The 20,598-nt window shown below is 38.3% G+C and overlaps 1 protein-coding gene across 1 annotated transcript in view; it reads right to left on the bottom strand.

Annotated features, from left to right (window-relative positions):
• The window catches only part of RasGAP1 (Ras GTPase activating protein 1), a 30,393-nt gene extending 10,610 nt beyond the window's left edge, over positions 1-19,783 (bottom strand). The window contains exons 1-6 of the mRNA XM_028308643.1: positions 19,206-19,783; positions 10,486-10,606; positions 2,540-3,338; positions 2,341-2,456; positions 1,617-1,809; positions 453-601 (exon numbers count right to left, since the gene is read on the bottom strand). Coding sequence (XP_028164444.1) covers positions 453-601; positions 1,617-1,809; positions 2,341-2,456; positions 2,540-3,338; positions 10,486-10,606; positions 19,206-19,290 — 1,463 coding nt within the window. The 5' untranslated portion in view covers positions 19,291-19,783. The remainder of the gene's footprint in view (positions 1-452; positions 602-1,616; positions 1,810-2,340; positions 2,457-2,539; positions 3,339-10,485; positions 10,607-19,205) is intronic.
• Between the last annotated feature and the right edge of the window lie 815 nt (positions 19,784-20,598).

Raw genomic sequence — 20,598 nt, 5'->3', positions numbered from 1 at the left:
GCTGGATAAAATTTATGTCAATGCTGTCTGTTTCCAGTGATATCAGTTAATTGGTCTTTGATTTATTTATTTAAGGACAACCAACAAAACATACACCATACATTCACAGTATCCTTATAAATAAATTAAGCTAAGGTGTTGCCTTAATTAAAGGTTGCCACGACATGCACAATTGATTACAAAGTAAAGCAATTTTAAGGGCACTGGAAACAGACAGCATTGACATAAATTTCAGTCAACTTTATTTCATACAACTGTGGGTCTAGACAAAGTGCACATTTTAATCGCAAACTAGTCGAAAAGTGGTCGAAAAGCTTTTTTTTGTATGGAGTTTTGACGGATTCGATTTTCGATTCGATCAAAAAGTGCACTTTGTCTAGACCCACTGATGCTCTCAAAATTGACATGTCATTGTCTATTGGCACGAAAATTCGATAAGTTATGGAACTCACGTGAGAGCAGAAATCTCGGCATGCGCGAGTTCCCTGACGATGGGCACGATGAGATCGTGGTGCGTGAACAATCGCACCAGAGGCTGCGCCGCGTCAGTCTTGTTCGACACTATCTCGCCGAGAATGTACACCGCTGACGCTGTTATAGGCTGCAATAACGAAAAATAGCTTTTAAATAAACTGAATTAAGGCCCGTTTTTGATTTGGTTACTTCTATAACATGGGACTTGTTTGTATCGTCATCAGACGCTATTATAAGCAAAATATCATTTACAATTAATAAAAATTAGGTCGATTTTTAATGGCCTAGTACATTACACAATAATAGGCATGTATTTGTAAATCGTCATTTACAAATGGAATATGAATGAGGGCTTTACAAATTAGAGACAATCACATTATTAGCCTAATAGCTAAGGTAGGTCGTTGCGTAGGCGTCAATAATGCATAAATCTAATTACTAGACCACATTCTAGCGATCTGCTTAATCTGATGAGTGAAATATAGAGGGTGATCTGCAAGATATAATGATAAAAACTTCCTTTTGATAAGATTGTTTTTTCCTACTGTATCAAAATATGTTATTTCCTGTGATTAGATATCTAAGAGTGTGTTATTCTTATGAAGTACTATTTTTGTTATAGAAATGTAGGTATTCAGCACACTCTTACAAGATCAAAACAAAATCCAGTTGAATTTGCATTTTTCTAATATTCAATAAACTGTAGGGTTTTTTAAAAACTCCGTGTTTAACTCTTTTGACCCAACTTGTGCAAATAGACACCTAATTGGCCAATATCAATTGTTCAAAGATGCATCGAATTGGCCATCATCCATTTTCCAAAGAGATGTATGGAGAGAGTAAAGCTAAGCGTCCACTTGTCGGTATTGTACGCAACGGACGCATCGTACGAAACACATCGTATCGGATGTGCGATGCGTACGATGCGGACAGTGGACGCACTTATATATTATGAGTTTCCATATAAATAATACTACGATCCGTTGCGTGCGATACGTCCGATGCGCACGATGCCGACATGTGGACGCTTAGCTTTAAGCGGAAGGGCGTCAAGTAGTACAGACGCTCTCTCTCGGGATTCGGTTCGTAAGCCGTGAATCAATTAGATCCAAGGATTAGTAGAGGACTTCTTCTCTGGTTACCTTCTGCTGCACGCTGCGCAGGAAGCACTCCTCCAGGCGGCTGTAGTGGTCGAGCGGGAACACGTGGTCCACGGTGTACTGCAGCCACAGCCGCAGCGAGCCCAGCGCAGCCGCGCTCGCCGCCGACAGCCGCGTGCCGGGCGGCGTGGCGCCCCGGGACAGAGCGCCGCCGGCCCGGGAGGTTAGGAAGAACCTGGAATATAATGACAGTAATATAAGGCGTTAACCCTTAACGCGTCCTCGGCATGGGTGTGTTCAGAGAAAAAAAATCTAAATTTGTGCAGACAGAGCCCTTCTCTAGTCGCTACTGAAGCGATGATCGGCAGGCGAATAGCACGACGGATTAATCATTGCTGTTGCACCGTAACTTAAGCAATAAATGTTTGTAATCCAATGTACAAGTACTAATTTACATACATAACTGGGAATTGCTTATTTTTTCCTATGAGAACATCTTTACTTGTGCGTATGTTTCAGTTATTTAAATTATGCATATACACAATTATGAATGGTGTCCTTTTTTACATTGTCACCTTGTACTGCATAAGTTACGTGTCAGTGTTATTGCGTTTCCGGAAGTTAATTTCTGTTTGTTTCAAGCCAAGGTCAGTAAATAGGGCTTAACCCAGTTAAACCACTGTCGTAATAGTTGACTCAGCTCGATTGCCTTACTAATGTTTGATAATATGGTTTTTTCAATCATTAGTTGTAAAAACATGCTTACCAAGCGCGAAGAGGAGACAGTGCCGTTTGCCGTAACTGCAACCGCACTTCGCCGAGGAAGACAGGTGTTGCTGCGTCGTGCCATACAGAAACTCGCGCTTCGCAGGCCACGCCCGCCTGAGGACCAAATAACATTCCATTATTAAAATTGAATTATTCCGAAACAAATTTTGTAAAATGCAGAAAACAAAATAACTCACCGATTGAGAACCGTCCTTGTCTTTGGGGTCGGCGTCCATAACGAGATCAAAACAGAATATTTCGTCAAATTGAGGGTTAACAGTCTTCTTTCTGGGTTTCGTGCGCTTTTCTACTCTTCGCCCGTTGGAGTACAGTAACGTGACGAGAGCGAACGGATCGCACTGTCCGTTCTTGGTGGTGAGCTCCAGGCACTCCAGCACGCGCAGCCGCAGCGTGTCCGGGCCCACGCGCGCGGCGCAGTGCCGCTCCGGGTCCGACCAGTAGTCGGCGGCGGTGGGCGGCGACGCGTCCGGCTCGGACATCGTGTGCATGGGGGGTTTCGTCCGAGTCCCCCACTGCGCTCTGTCCTTGAGACTCTCCGAACGCGACAAAGCTAACGAGGGCTCCGTTGCCACGGCGCTGAGCAGCTTTTTGCTCGTCGAGCTGGAGCACGAGCCGAACCTCATGCTCTCCTTGCAGTATTCGGACAGCCTCACGAGATTGTTTCCTTTGTTCTTCGACGACCCGTCGGCGGCCGGGTCCGGGTCGGGCGGCTTCGGCTCCATTCGTAACCGTTTTCTCGAATCCTCGAGGGAAAGTTCGATGTGCGCTTTGCCCTGAACTTCTGAATCTGCGTCGACCGGCCGGAGGGCGAACCAGTGGTCTTTGTTGTTGTACCGGTGAAGGTCCTCTCGCTTGATTGCCACTTTTCCGAGCACCTTGTCCTGTTTGAGATGCTTGTCACGGTCGAACACGTAAATTGAGAGGTATCGAAATCTTCGGGGAACCTCGAATTGGAATTCTTCGCCGAAAAATGGACTGTAACAAAAAGAAAATACATGTAATTAGTGATCATCTCATTAAATAAAGTAAAATAGATCATGCACTCTGATAGTGTCAACTGTCGGAGCTATCATGAAACAATTTATTCCCTTTGACTAGTACATTTACACAACAATCGTTATCAAGCTTTCGACTGGTAAAATATTTATTACCGTCTAGCTGCACGCGTGGGGTGCCTTGCATCTCTTGCGCCCACTACTTACATTGCGAATTGTAAGATAACATTCTCGTTTTAAACACTATATTACATACATAGATTTTGTGTTTGTAATTATAGCTATTTTACGCTGAACCCTAAAGCGGTTAAGAAAACTCGTTATAAAAACAGGTGCATTTATTTAGTATTTAACTAAATTGCGGGCGTTTTCAAGGCGAGAGTGAATAGGCACTTACAGGGCAGATATGTACCATCCTAGACTGCATCTCACTTAACACCAGGTGCGAATGCGGTCAAATACCTGCCTTGGCTAGCATAAAAAAAAAAAAAAACGATCGAACTGAGCGATAAAATGCATTTATTAACTGCACCAACTCCGAGGAAATCTATATACAGGGTGTCCCGTAATGTAACGTCAAGCCGGAACTGGGTGTTGAGGCAAGTTGTGCTGGTTATCAGAAAAATATAAAAAATAATCTATGTGGCATATTTTAAAAAGAATAGGCATTTAAAAAAAATCAAAAAATTCTACTCCAGGTGACGGTCCTTTTACTCGTGTTGCCACAAATCTTCACTTTTTCCAAATTTTTTTTTTTGTTATTAACCCTGAATAATGCTTCTCTAAATTGTTATCAAAATTACAAAACCAGCTGCTCCAACTTGGATGAAAAAAATACATTATTCCCAAAAAAAATATCAAAATAAAAATTTTGCCTAGTTTAAACTGACTGTACTGAAAAAAAATTGTACTACGCGAGTGTGGCAAGTGACGTCATAATTTGGCGCATTTAGTAAGGATTCCAAAATGGTATAACACTTTGTAAAATCTTGCTGTAATTGTCGACAATTTTTGTTTATTGAAAATAATCCCGTTTTTAACTTTATCTACCTTGGTTAAAAATATTATTTTAATGTGCCCAAAATTTAAGTTTCTGGCTTAAGTGAGGTGGAGAAGCCATTTTAAAAGGTATGAGCGGGACGGAGAGGGCCATCTTACCAAGCAGGGATGTTATGGATATCCGTAACCGTAACCGAAACTATCGGATATCCGAAATAAAAAAACGTCCATAACCGTAACCGAAACTGATTCAAAAGTTACGGATAGTTTCGGATAAAGGCGAAACTGCAAAACTCTATGAAATTTGCAGTATACACGCCGCAGCTGCAATGCCGCGCTGCCGATTTCATAGTTTTGCAGTTTGCGGTTGCAGTTTGCGGTCTGCGGCCCGTCTTGGAATTGTACCTTAAATCTTAATAATTTTTAACCAAGGTAGATAAAGTTAAAAATGGGATTATTTCCAAAAAACCAAAAATTGTCGACAATTACAGCAAGAATTTACCAAGTGTTATACCATTTTGGAATCCTTACTAAATGCGCCAAATTATGACGTCACTTGCCATACTCGCGTAGTACAATTTTTTTTCAGTACAGTCAGTTTAAACTAGGCAAAATTTTTATTTTGAAATTTTTTTTGGGAATAATGTATTTTTTTCGTCCAAGCTGGAGCAGCTGGTTTTGTAATTTTGATAACAATTTAGAGAAGCATTATTCAGGGTTACATAACAAAAAAAAAATTTGGAAAAAAGTGAAGATTTGTGGCAACACGAGCAAAAGGACCGTCACCTGGAGTAGAATTTTTTGATTTTTTTTAAATGCCTATTATTTTTAAAATATGCCACATAGATTTTTTTTATATTTTTCTGATAACCAGCGCAACTTGTCTCAACACCCAGTTCCGGCTTGACGTTACATTACGGGACACCCTGTATATAAAAATGAAACCCGTTTCGCGTTGTCACGGCATCACGTGTGAACGGCTGAACCGATTTCGATAATTCTTTTTTTTAAATGTTTGTGGAAGTCCAAGGATGGTTCTTACGGAAAAAAATATTAAGAAAATCTCTACGCTAAGGTGGTACGAAGTTCGCCGGGTCAGCTAGTGGTCTATAAAACTTTATATAGGCTGAATATAATCTAAATTGAAAACTCTGGAAGCTGTGGATAGAACTGCGGGCGTTTATAGGCCATTAGGGTCTTAAAATAATTACATGTCTGCGTATTGATTGCGATCGGCTCGAGCGGGCGTTTGGGAGCTAGGGATGTTCCGATACCACCTAAGTATCGATACCTACTCATTTCGATAATACTCAAATCTTTTTTCGATACTACTTAAATAAGTACTCCTAAAGTATCGATAGTTACTGATATCGATACTTTTTGGAACTTTTAGTTTGTTTTGTTACTTGTAAACAATCACTTAACACTTTCACAATGGCGGAATGGCGAGATGATTTGCGGGCGGGTGCGGGTGTCTCCTTCTCTCGCTTTCGGCTCGGGCTTGGCTGAAGTCGGACGAATTCGGCTGGCCCAGCGCGAGACAACGCGTCACTCACGCCGCCACGCGACGAATACCGGTAACTCGGTAACCGATTAAAGCTGATTAGCTGACTGTTTTTGCTCTGTCAGTTCTGTATGATGCGTTCTCGGTTTTTTTATTGTTTTCGGTTGTTTTGCTGACTCGATTCGATACCAAGTATTTTTGTTTCGATACCGATTATGTATCGCAAAATTGATTCGATACAATAAATACTTGGTATCGAATCAAAAGTATCGAGTACCTACTCGTATTTATTAGTATCGGAATATCCCTATTGGGAGCTCGAGGCTCGGGCAAGCTCGGGCTCCGAGCAGCCGGGCCCACGATTTGGCGCGATAAGCGATGTCGTTACAGGCGCGTGCGTCGTAGGCCCCGGTGAAAGTTCCTCTTTCCCGCTTCACCGAACCTCTCGTTGCAAACGTCTTATAGGGAAGTGTTAAAATTCATACATATTCTCTCTTCCTGAATGTGATTGACAGTTTCCTTTTTTTGTGTAAATGTAATTAGATGGAGGTTTTTTAATTAAGTTAAATAGAATATTGAATCTATTGCATAGATTATCAACAAAGACTTGTTATTATGAATGGTAGTAACTGGGATCTTTACTTGGGTTGGTTCCGCTGCAAGGATTAAAACGTATGTAAAATGTAAATCTAATGCAGTTCCAACTTTTAAGATTCTTGTAATTGGCAGTTCACAAAAAGATATTTTAATACATGAACCAACAATGCACTTTTTAAATACTTTACTTTCAATTTCACTTTCTTTTAAATTACAGTCAAAATAAAGTTGGCCAACCAACGAACTTGCAAGCAGGACAAATTGAACACTTTCAAGTGGTGTTAGTGTCGCTAATCCCATAGGCGTCGGTTCAACGAACAATATGAAGTTGTGTGGTTATTCGTCAGCTATTACCGCAGCGGCAAGGCGTAAGCCGCGCCCGCGCCGCCCCCGCTCGGCGGTGGCTGGCGGTTCCGCCTCCGGTTTATAAATACCGAACCGGCGCCGGATGCGCCGGCGCTGCATGACATACATATGTAGTACAGGGAACATTAACAGCTCAACCGATGTTCACTTATTGACTCCACCACCTTATAAGATTGACAACAAAAAGCTGTCGAAGCGCAAGATTCTATTGTTTAAGAGGACAGTTACTAAGAATAATGAATGAACTAATATGATCAACAATAGCAAAAACATACTGGTTCGTTAATTTGCACCACTTTTGTAATAATGACAACATGTGATATTATTATTTAAACAATACAGTCGGCCACTGATACAGACACTTATTATAGGTAGGTACTTATCTAACGTCTATCTTTTAGTTACGACGATGAATACAATGAACTGGTGATTCACTACATCTGCCTGTAGTCACTTACTCATTAGTTTACTCCAGCTAAACATGATTCTGTCGACATAATTTTGAAGATACCACCTAGTTATAGAGAACATTGAAATAGGTAATGTATTTTAGAACAATTAAATGATTTTATTAATACTTCTTTTTTATTATGTATGCTATGTGACTTCATTGTATAGCATTTATAGAATGCATTTATCAATGCACTGCGTCATGTCCCACCTCATATAGGTAGCAGAGAATGGCAGTGATTAATTAGAAAGAAGGAAAACCTGTCCTCTTGTTTGCCTAAAACAACAATTCATCATCAAGTGTCATTATCCAATATACCATTGTTATAAACTGTAATCGGTTCCATTCTAGTCTCTACAATACAGTTACTACTACGAAGAAGGAAAACAAAAACAAGATCGATCGGACGATTTCCTGGGTTTATATTCAATGTTAATCATTAATGAGGAACATGATTAAGCACACGCGAAGTACGCTGAGCATCATCCGCAGCTAACCTAGTTCGCCATTGACGGGTGTTTTTTAACTAACTAGGACACAAACCTACACGCGGATCGTACACACAGCAATGAGCGCATCGAGAAACACAAATAGCACGCTGTCCGAGAAACCAGAGCGTTGCACTTAGGGCGTTTGCACATGCCCCGGGACAACCGTTCGGGATGAAGGTATTAACGCTCGAGAGTCACTGAATCGAGGATTATGTCTCTAATAATAAAGTCATCAAGAACTGCCCACAGAGCACAGTACAGGTATAGTTGTCAGTTACAGTTAACATTTCCACTATCTGTAATGTTGTAACTACAACAGATATACACGCCGAGGAAATTCCGTAATGTAACGTAATTCATAATGTATTATGTAAAAATTAAATGGAGTATCCATTTGCTTTAATGAAACAGAATAATACAATATTGCAGTATCAGTAGCAGGCACAAAATGCAGCACTTTTTAAACCGTATTATAAAGTGTACACCGCCCCTTAGGTTGAATCGCCCGTGGGCCATACGGGCACGGGCGATGATCATTTTACGCACTACGAAGTTCCGGGACCAATTTATCACTTAAAAGCTTCCGCTCAGTGCACCACAAGATGTTATGAAAAGCTTTTTATGATGTCTCGCTCGCTTCTTGAATTGAGCGTATACCAACATCGGCCATGTTGGAATTCGTTTGAGTCTATACTTGATATTGATGAAACTATAATAAAGAAATTGTAGTTTTTTACGTAAAATATTCTGTCATACAGCAAAGCTTTTCTGAAATTCTACAATTTGAAAACTAGCTTGAATGAAACATGCTTTATCAAGGATTCATAAAGAAAAAATATAGTTATACATCTGCTCGTTCACTTGCAAGCAGCCAGTTGAAGAGCATTACAAACAAGACATAGGTATAAATAAGTAGGCGCGACGCAGGCGCAGTGCACTGATAAAGTATCGCGAGACAAAGAACCCATTAACTTAACTCGTTGAGTGACGTGACATTTCCTTCGATATCCGCCAATGCTGCTCACCTCTCGGGTCACTAAATCATTATCGCTTCCGCTCATTAACAAACAAAATAATTGCCTGCCTCTTCTTATAACATACCTATTCGATATTGGAGCACATTGTGAGTATATTTTGTTCCCACGCTGGAAAAAACCAATATAGGGTGGCAATTCTTTTAGCTCAGTTCATTCAGTCCCAAATTAAATGTAACGAGGGGGTGTAGCGGAAGGGACGTTCCGCGCGGGCGCACGCGCACCGGAAACGCATCCTGGAGGCGCGCGCCGTAGTGCCGCCCCTACGAGTGCGAGGCGCTCCACGGACAAACGCCTTCACCCAATAAATCATGACCGATCGGTTGATTTAATTAATTTTAATAGAGCTAACGAGCTAAATATGTATCTTAATGAAAATCCACTCAGTGAATTACACCAGGGAAGGCAAAACCCACTTTAGTGTACTAACTAGGGTAAGACATACTTCTTTATGGAGTGTAAAACAATAGAAAACTATTTTTATTATGAAAACCATCAGCGCGCAGCGTAATAGAGCTATACTAGCTTTTTCCCGCGGCTTCCCCCGCGTGAAATTTCGTTTGTCACAGATCGTCATAAATTATAGCCTATATGCTATTCTGGGTTATAAACAATAATACTGTAAAGTTTCATCAAAATCCGTTCTACTGAACGGATTTTGTTGATGAAACTTTTGTGAAAGAGTAACAAACATCCAGACATCCGAACTTTCGCATTTATAATATTAAGGGTCAACAAAATGAAAGTTTTTTTTAAGTTTTTAAAAGCTTCCAACAAAAGTTCTAATTTTCTGTTCGTCATAATAAATACGGTAAAAAGCGCTTTTATCCTTAGCAATGAAGTGCCAGGTCGCAGTAAAAAGATAAAAAAAAAACATTTCGATGCGGTTTACAAACGTGAATACGAACAGCACCTAGTGGGCTACGGCTCACTACATAATACGTGGTTTAACTACTCAATGCTATTAGCAAAGTACCAAGCTCTAATTATTCCTAATTCGCCACAACTAGCGTAGACGGCCGGCCATTCATAAAGTGGCCAAACCTTGACCCATTAAATTTGTTTGCCCTCCCTAATGTGTCGGCGAACGGTTCCCAACCGATAAGACCGGAAGCCGATCCGGACGCCGGACAATGGATCCGTTATTATGTCAGTTCCGTAGTGAAACGTAAAACGTTCGAAAAAGTACGTTTGACAGCCGCCGGCGAGGGGTGCGTCTGCGAACTATAGATATCACAGGAAATTCGAAAATAGTACAGTCAGTCAAGGACAAGCCTTACAGATTGTTGGGGCATTAAAATGTTAAAGTACATACTGGAGTAAATGGGCAAACAATACTGTGCCAATCTGCCGAGATTACCTGTCTTTTGAGCATAAGTTACGTACTAGCTAGTGCAACAAAGCATTATGAGTTTCTTTGAATTTCAAATAAAATAAATTAGAGAAAGTCGGGATTTTACAAAGGAGACTGAATAGCCTGAAGATGTTATTCAAAACAGTGCACGTTTTTAGAAACATAACATTCGAGCAGTAGTAAAACAGCGATAGATGGAGCGAAAGATAAACGACAAGGTTGGCTAATAGGTTCGGGCTCATTAGCACCCATTAATAGAGCCGATATCTAAGAGTGACCAGAATTGGACTGATGATGATCCATTACAGAATACAAAAGCAGCAGTACTCACTTGAGTGTCCGTTCCATGGTAGAGGTGCGAAATATTTCCTCCTGGTCGAGCGACAACACGCAGTATATGTCGCGGTGGCACGACCCGCCATGGCTGCGACCTGGCACGTTTTTTGCTTCACCTGGAACAATAACAAAACATATGAAGTAAAGAACCAACACTACTGTAAATACTGCTGGCTGACAAAGGTGGTCGAGTTTCCTCCGCCACTTCTTCTTAGCACCAGCTCATATTATGTTGTCCCTTAGGGTACGGCTATTTGGGAAGCGTATAAGCGCCCTGGAAAGGGCCTAAGTACAGAATAAATAACTTAGACATTGCTATATCTAATGATCGTTGAAGAAAACGATTGAATAGACCGAGATAAGTTAAAAGAGTAATTGCATGTATCACCATGGGCCTCAGTCTTCACTAAATCTAAAGAGGAAGTTGTTTTGGGAATAAATAAGTAAGTCCGAAAATGTATTATGTTAGGCTGCTTTGTATTATTTTACCTAATTCAAACAAAATTGCCCAAGTTTAAAGTGGAGTAAAAATACCTTTTACTAAATGTTTAATGGAATGTTGACATTAAAAGGCATTACCTTGAACCGTTTCAGATTGCAAGAAAAAGTGTTGACATAAAAGAAAATATACTTTTTTGAAGTTTTGGTAGAAATCAGGTCAGCTGGCCTGGGATTTCATATCTATGATAGATTTAAAAATTTATGCTATAATTAATTTTAAGAAGGAATACTTCTTTAATGCCATCGCAATTTCAAAGGACATGAACTCTACTAAACTGAATGAAATGATCAAGTTTAACGAACCCTTGCAATTATGTGGCAACAATGAATAATCACAATACTCGTTACAGTGTCCGCTGTAGGAGTGTAATCGTGATACATAAAAGGAAGAAGCAGTGACGGCGATTGCGCAACAAATCGCGACCTCGTCAGTCGTCAGATATTGCTTATACGGCGATCCAAGGTGAAACCATCGGCCCATAAGAGACCTGTCGCTTGCCCAGCGAGTCCTGATCGAGCTAAATCTGCGAAGGCGGTCTTAACTACTTGCAAAATTAACTCAAATCATCAATCATTTGATCTGAAAATTTTATTACATAGTAGGTAATATTTACCTATGAGATATTGTTGATATGAATGAAGTCAATGACAATGAACTCACATAACACTGGTCACTGGTAAACAAATATTATGTTAATGTCTACAGTCATTTTTGGATTATTATCTAAAAGATGACGGTCAGTTTATTACAGTCAGTCATTTATACATATTTTCTCTGAGGTGAAAGTTAAATTATAATGATGATGGTATTCAAATTGTCGCTATAATAGGAAAACGAACGCATTTCCATTGAACTTTGCAAAACGGTGTGAGAGTGATGAATTTGCTGAGGAACCTGGGTATGATAATGATTAATGATTACGAGTATGGATACTAAAGGTAGGCATTCGTTCTATAATAATAGGACTAAACAAATAGAGAGATGACGTGTGTTTCGGTAAATGTTATAAATAGTCAATTATGTTATGAAAACAACTTCCTGCAATAAGGAAACAAAGCGCGTGGCCGTGACCGACACCAATACACACGCTAGTTATTAAAAGTCCGGAATTGCACCTACTTTCATCTGAAATAAAGACTGCACATCGTCAATGAATTTACAAAGTAACGCTACATACACTTTCACAAAATTTCCTAACGTAAACGGCTCATTATTACGTACACCAGTAATTAGAAAGAATGTAAATTATCATGAGCCAGCCGAGGCAAGATTATTGCTGCGATTGTTAGGGCGTTTAAAACAAAGGAGAGACCTTCCTGTGGACGTAGGCTCCCACAAATTCGTAATTGGACTACGAGAGAAACTTGCAACAAACTGTACATAATTGCTGATGCAAAAACAACCGTCATCATCATCAACATGACAGTAACACACGCCACCAAAGTGGATCGTGGGAGTGAAACGGGAACCTTTGATTCAGCTACCGAGGAAACGCACACGAACCTAACTGCCTACTATGTGGCCACAATAGCGATTATTAAGATGTTTCCACACTGCGTAGTGCGATTGTTTCGAAATCGAGAGTACGTTGGATACCGCAGCCATGGGAACAGTTTATGGTGCAAATATATCGGTACTCGTGGTCTCATAATTTTTGAACATTCTGCAACTTCTTTGCATAAGTTTTACAAAGAACTTATCGTCTTCAATTTCATAAAGCATTGTAAATGCCTAGCTGAAAACGAATAAAGATTTTAATCCATTTTCAGTAACTTGTTTGGCGTAACGTAGGAATACTTTTTTGATTGAACAATAGCACAGTAAATCTTGAAACACTGTTACACATATTAGACAATGCCGAAACTACATTAACTTTTTACGATGCGCAGGAAACATTAAATTCGTTCACTTACGCAACGCGGACTTTATTCCAGGCTATTCCCGGGAATTAACAGCTCATGCAATTATTTAATTCTGCGTACTTGATCAGGGCCCGCAGGCAGCCATGCGTGTCTCCGGCATTACACATTACCCGAACATCATAAACTCAATTCGATTCGCTGGGATTCTGATAAAGGTGACTGTCATAAATTATTGTTAGGTACTCTGGTAATTGTATGTGTAATTTCACCATTATAGCATTCAGGGAAAACCAAGACTAAAACAGTTTGATTAGTCAATTCAAGGGGCTATTGTTTTGCGAATTATTTCAGTAAGAACCTCCTTTTTTTGAAGTCGGTTAATATTTAAATCATTCAGTTGATTATAGTATTAACTAATCATTAACTAACTATGGCAGTACCTAACCTACACTATGTTAGTCGAATTCGAAATATCTAGGGCATTCACCCACATAGTGGCAACTGGCAAGCCTAAATCTGCAAATTGTGGAAATCGGCGTTGGTAAATATTGCTATTTAAGTTTTAACATTTTGTAACATTGGCGAATTTATTAGAACAGTGGGCGGAAAGTTGGATCATTGTTGTCGTAAACATTTGACATTTAGAGAGAGAAGTCGGTATGAATGACGAGCTGGTAGTGCGGGCGCCAACCAGTGTGTAGAAAGTACCTACGCACAGATCGGTGCCGAACGGTAAAGGTACTATAGCTTTCTCATCTCGAGATAGTTGCGCGCACAATAGCTGGTGCACGATGTATAAAGAACATAAAGGTTGTGGTGCTAATAACAGTAACGATTTCCCCGTGTCGCGGCAAGCCACGAGCGATGAAAAAGATTATTACCCAGTGGTAGTAGAGAACGTACAATTAAAAAAAAAAAAAAAGAAACTTGAGAGAATTTTAAATAAGAAAATCTTTTTATCCCAATTATTTGATTTCATGTTATTCTGATAGAAGCTCATCTAATCAGTTATTAGTAGTAGTAACGTGAAATGAGTGCTCTCATTTTATGCTAATGAAACATTGAAACTGTAAATTACTCTAAGTCATTCAAAAAATCTATTGTATTTATTCTCTCAAAACGACCTTCAACTTGTTTGTAAGCATTCACATAGTCATAGAAGAGTTTATATTTTTCATCAATTGCACAAGTAGACACAGTTACTACACAAGTACGTCGTAAGTTATAATTACCTCATTATGTAAAGCCAATGTGAGCAGATTGAGGTGGGTAAATAAGGCGAGTTTCTACTCTACAGTTGTTTGAGTTTAAGACCAGCTACGATTTTTATTATTTCGTAAATGTATTTGTCAATTGAGTCAAGTCCAATCAGATAAATACGAAAATGAAGTTACAATCAAGAAAACGTTCAAAACAAATGTTATCGATGTCGTAATCTTATCGATATTGCGAGTGATTAGACAAGAGTGTTTTGAATGTAAATATTACACTAGCACATGCGGTCGTGGTGTACCGTCGACGATAACGTTGACGATAAACGAACGCGTTTTTCATTAACGGACTGGCGAGTTTCCATGAATGGGTGCGCTGAATGGAAAACGTTCCGTTTGCCCCATTCACTGTGCGGCGTGGTCGCGTAGATAAATAGTAGCGGCGGAGGTTCGACGCCTCGCCCTCGATGTGTCACCCACCCATCACTTTACAACCCCAGTAAATTACCACCACACACGAATGCCACCATGAATGTACAGAAACAAAGGTTCATTCATAGAAACCGACGCAAAAATAAAATGCTATAGGTAGATACTAACTATTAACCTATTGACGAGTCACTGTTAATAGTTGGTGGACCTTAATGGATTAAACAATAACAAATCAAACGAATATTATTATTTGACACACGCGGTTTGAAGCGTATCTGCATTGCTAATTTATCAGACATCCGTTTTAATAATGGGCTCCTCCATAAGTTGTTCTAGTATAGTTTCAGTAAGAACTGGGTTATGAAAGTTTTAAGCATCGTGTACGATATAATACTAAGTCTATGCAAATTCAATAATTTTATCTAGAACAGCACATGTTAGAAGTCGGACCAATTACTGGCCTGTCCATCCTGGTCTGCCGTAGGTACCGGAAAGTGTCAATGCCGCAACACGCTCGGTTGGTCGGCCCGTAACTCGCCGCGGCTCATTGGCTTTGGGAGAACAATGTGCATGTCACTACTCGTGACACATTGCATAAGTATTTTTGTTAATGAACATAACACAGTATTAACTCGAACACAGGCCTCTTATGTTACCTACTTTAGAAGCAATTATACTGTTTAGTGCTTTGGTTTTAAAATGAATTGATGGAAAATTAGATCTTAATATTTGTTATCAGATAGGCAAGCAAACAATGATAACTGTCTGTTAAGACGGGAAACGTAAAGTTTACTTACAAATGATTAATTTCGAGGTCACTTTAGTCGATTAAAGAGAAGTAAGCCAACGGAAACCGCAGACACTATAATAAGGAGATTCAACTGGTGAACTCCCACAGACAAGGGATGACTAGTTAGTTATGACTTGCGTGATTCAGTCATCTACGTCATTAAACTTTGCGTATAAGTTAACGAAGGACGTCTTTGAAATGCGACCGACCGCCTATAGTAAGCTTAGAGGCAGGTACAGTCTCCATGAGTCACTTAATGCATAAAATATAATGGGTTTCAATTAACTGCAGCCTGTTTGGGCGAGTAAGTGGTATGCGGGAGCGGGAAAGAAAAATGGTGTGCAGTATAGAATAGATATGCACCAGGTTGAGGACGGAAGTAACCATAAAGAGTTTATCGTCTGCAACAGCGAAAATTATTGCATTTATAAGGTTTATCTCCTTCCATTCAGAGATCATGTTGTTCAATAAATAGTATTGTATACCTTCAATAATGACTTCAGCATTTTAACCCTAATGATCAATAAAAAAATATGTACTTTACATTCACTCAGAAAAAGTAGTAGATTCCTGCTCTTTAGGGATTTTTATCCCCTACAGAAGGAAGAAAGGAAGGCAGAGAAAAGGCACCAGTATTTGTAAATCGACATAGGCATTTACTACATTATGGAAAATTAAGAAAAATATACCTACATTGCTTGTTATTATTTCAACTGAAGGTTTCAATGAGGCTTTTGGTGCTGTTTATGGAATTTAAAGCCAACTGTTTAATTTTATAAATAACTAAACAAAAGAACAAAAAAAGGTTTAAAAATGACTTTAAATGAGAACACTGTTTTTAAAATACAATCAGAAAAAGACATAACATGTAAAATTAAAATATGTTTGATGAACAAGTCACTCAGAAATAAGTGAAACAAATTGAAAATGTAAGCAGTTTGTTCATTTGTATTTGACGATAGCGCAAGAGAACAGTAGCAAAGGGGGAGAGGTCGCGGGTCGTGCCCCGGAAGGCGTACTGCACTCCTATCAGACATACTTCGCGTTATCATGGATTTATGAGTCCGCTCCGTCATCAACACAAATCAATCAACGCTCTACTCATCTAATATAAAGGATAATTACTGCCAAAAAATTCTTGTAACATTTAACGTAATAGTATAATATAGCTTTTTTAGATAAATGCTATACCTACATCTACAAAATCATTTTATTTTTGATTTGATAAATAACTGAAATAAATTTGTTAAAATTGATGGTTTTTTTTTCCGTATTAATAAAAAACATTTAAACTATTGAGCATTTCAAATGCATTAAAATTTCCATGATGTGATTGCCAATTTGAATTTCAGATGACTTCGGTCTATTGAAATAACATGTAAGCAAACCTATGAAACTATGCTTGAATCTGAATCCTATTTAAGAGTACTGCATCAAAATTAAGGGTTAATATTATAACTAAATACAGTAGAATCTCGATTATCCGGACTTCGATTATCCGGATATCCGATTATCCGGACTCATTCTTCACGGTTTCTATTTATCGATTCAGGGTCTGGACCCATAAAAACCGAAGGCGCCGCCACCGTAACATGGTACGGACGTCTTTTTAGTTCATTGTTAAAAGAAATGGATGACCAATGGTCTAAAATTTATATTTTTAGACTCTAAAATGATGTATTGAAAACCCTTTCTATTGTAAAAAGTTAATTATTGTTTGATTTTACTTTGAAATCGATTATCCGGATTTTCGATTATCCGGAACACCCCTGGTTTTAATTGATCCGGATAATCGGGATTCTACTGTAGGTAATTACTGGGCTTTTCCAGTCTACAAGTTTTTTCTTTTCTTCAGTTAATTTCAGGTCTACGTATCACTACGTCTAAATTAACAGCAATAGCAAAATGGTTTCTTGTCCCTTTTATTGACCGCTTTACATTCCCACACCAAGATACCAGTTAAGTACTAATTTCAATTACTGTAAATCACATTTATAAAAATGCTATTTTTTTATTTTATTGTTCGTTAGTTCGTTTCAGCCGAAAGACGTCCACTGCTGGACAAAGGCCTCCCCCAAGGATTTCCACAAAGACCGGTCCTGCGCCGCTTGCATTTATTTATTTTATTGGTTTATCAACAACTTACGACTAACTTTTAAAAAGCGATTTTACATGTCCCTATAGAACTTGAAGCACCTTACCCTAACCTACCACTGCTTCGGGACAATCAATGGGCTAGTTCTGAGAAGAAGCAGCACAAGAAATTCAGCCACCTTTGTCAGCCAGTTCTTTTTATGTTTGTTATTGGTTGGTTGCCATTGTAATAAAAGAGATAATTTATTTTTTTACTATACTTCAAATATAACTACAATATAAACAAGACAGTTCAATGTACTAATGATTTGCTAGTAGTAATTTTTACATTTGAGTAAAACATTTCATGTACGTAGGACTTGCAAACATGCATTATTTTACTTGCCAATGATAAGGATAGGATAGAACAGTAAATTAATACAAAATCGCTGTATATTAATTTGTTATTTTCAACCGACTTCAAAAAAAGGAGGAGGTTCTCAATTCGACCCGTATGTTTTTTTTTTTTTTTTTTTTTTTTTTTTTTTTTGCAGATTTTAAGAACAATATGTAAACTATTAAAAAATAAAGAAATTATTGCTCGGACGGACCCTGAAGTTAGTTAAACGACCACTTTAAAATAAAAAATACAAAAAAAATCTCATTTCTGATACAGCTATCTTTGACAATTTTTAAATATATTTAGGAAAACAAAAACTAAGTAAATTACTGTTGAAAAACATAGGCTCTATCCTTAATTATCGCAATCCACCACTGTTACTCGAAAACAATGGTTTTGAAAATAAATATGCAATTTACAAAAGTTGTAAGTTTAAGAGCGCCCGAAAACAAATACATCCACGTTAAGCGAACTATCGCATTCAGACTACTCTAGAGGGTAGATTTGCGCTCGTTGAACATTGAAAAGGGTACCATGGTATTCCTGGAAGTCTGTACTACCCGCGTACATGGTTTATTTTTCAATAGATTGATTTTGGAAAACTGGGTTTTGGCCGCCTAAATCGTTGAAATCTACGTATGTACCATGATTGATACTTTTGGAGTCGGTGCAGGCAAACTTTACATGTTTCATAAACTTGGCACCGACTCCAGAAGTATCAATCATGGTATACCTACATAAATATTAATAATTCGTCCTAATAAATAAGTAGGTAATTAGTAATTATTTTTCTACGTTTTAGTGTAGGTTTTTTGGAGTCGGTTTTATTTTTTTTTTAGAAGGATATTTTACTAATGTAATTTTATTGCTCATGATGTAGATAATTCAGAATAATGTATAGTTAATGCTATTTTATTTAACCAAATGAGGTACAGATAGCTTGAGGTAACAAGGTCCTACCTCCCCACAAAAACTGAAGAACACAATTTTTTTTATTTCAGCCAAGTCTGGGATATTGCATTTCGACATATAGAAACACGGTAAACAAAGTGTACATAGTAGATATCTAATCTAATATGATATAGGCACGAGATTCATTGTGTACACGGAGATTCATTTTCATTCATAAACCGAGTATGAACTGTCAAAACAGCTATGAGCTCACAACAAAGATGTTAGGCTTTATTCGTTTTTGATTCCTTAACAATCGATCGGGATTTCACAAAATATAGTTGTGAGATTCATTCAATGTGCTTTTCGGCTGATATTCATTCACATCTGGCTCAGAAAAGCAAGAGTACTTATCACCACCTGTTCACTAGAATCACAACAACATTACTCCTAACGAGATTACAAAAGTCATTTACGAGATTTTCAACTCTACAAACTACACCAATAAAACTACAAGACAAATACAACGAAAAATTAGCAAAAAAGATGCTTACCAATCTTTATTTTCAATCTTTCTTCAACTCGTACTTTACGCGTATCGTCCGCCATGTTAAATCCATTACTGTTTATCTCTTTCATCCGTTGTTATCTCTTTCGGAACGAGCTCGGCCGGCTTGCTTGTCCCGCCACTTCCGGAGTGTCGTAATGTTCTACTTCTGCCTGTTTTCCAGACTTCCAGTTTCAATTCAGTCACTTGTTCATGTATTTCAAATCGAAGCACTTATCATCACAAAATGTAATGGGAGCCACATTCGAGAGTTCAAACAAAACTAACACTAGAGATCGCCTAGATTCACGTTTGCAGTGCGCATGTGCTCAATACCTGCACTCTTTCAATGAATGAATGCACTTCAAGCCAAAATGCACGTAACATTCAGGAAAAGGTATTAAAACATGTTGCAGCACTTGTGTAACAAATCACTAAAAATATTATTTTGTGGTAAACACAACACAAGAAACATTATTGGAAAACTCATTTTCATTAATGAAACAAAAAGTATGAATGGACAATTACGTCACGTCACGACGTTGCGCCTGCGCGGCCGCGGATGTAGGTATGTAAAGTGATGCGAAATCAAGCTTCGATATTTCACGTGATACTGGAAGTAACTGTTATACAGAACATGTGAAATCACAGAGAAAAATACTCTCTAGCGTATTCCTAATAGAATCATCACTTCAGCTTCTCAAGCTGGGCCCCGATTACGCTAATTTTTAACGTAATTATTCGTTTATTTATTTCTAATAAATTGACATTGCTTGATTTGACTAATTATATTTTTTTATTCGACTTATGAAATCAATCATTCAAATCCAAATCTGTCTGAACCAGATAGAAAAAAGCCATCAATACTCAACACAGTCAGTAGTCTGCCCTTAATCCGTAATTCCGTACAGTTATTTTGTTTTATAATCAGCCTACCACTTTTAGAATAAAGTCAAACCACGTTAAAGATAGAGTCGAGAGTGTTTTTATCTTGAATTTTTTTTTTTTTGGGAAAGTTTTATTTATCCGTGGTACTTATTCATTTCATTTTATTAAAAATAAAATGTGCAAAGTTTAAAGGCAATAGTTGTTATGTAAGAGATAATAATAAAATGTTTGAAAATGAATACTATTCAAAAGCTAAACTTACCGTTACCGTGTCATCTGATTAATTATTTTTGAATGTATCTTTTAGTCACTTAGTACATCCCTATGACGAGACTTTCCTATTGCCTACGTATTGTTGAAAACGAATGTTTGAATGACAGTTCTACGACGATGCTTATTGGTCCACATATTGTGTCCACCATGTCATTAGCAATTAAACAACGAATTTTGATTGGTCCGCACTGAGTTGGCATATCTTACTATCTCCCTTAATCGTATAGCATTATCTCGCT

This window comes from Ostrinia furnacalis, unplaced genomic scaffold (genome assembly GCF_004193835.3).
Source record: "Ostrinia furnacalis isolate ACB-3 unplaced genomic scaffold, ASM419383v2 OfSCF2491, whole genome shotgun sequence".
Classification (NCBI taxonomy): Eukaryota; Metazoa; Arthropoda; class Insecta; order Lepidoptera; family Crambidae; genus Ostrinia; species Ostrinia furnacalis.
The sequence above is the reverse complement of the archived record's forward strand: the minus strand, read 5'-3'. Positions and strand labels throughout refer to the sequence as shown.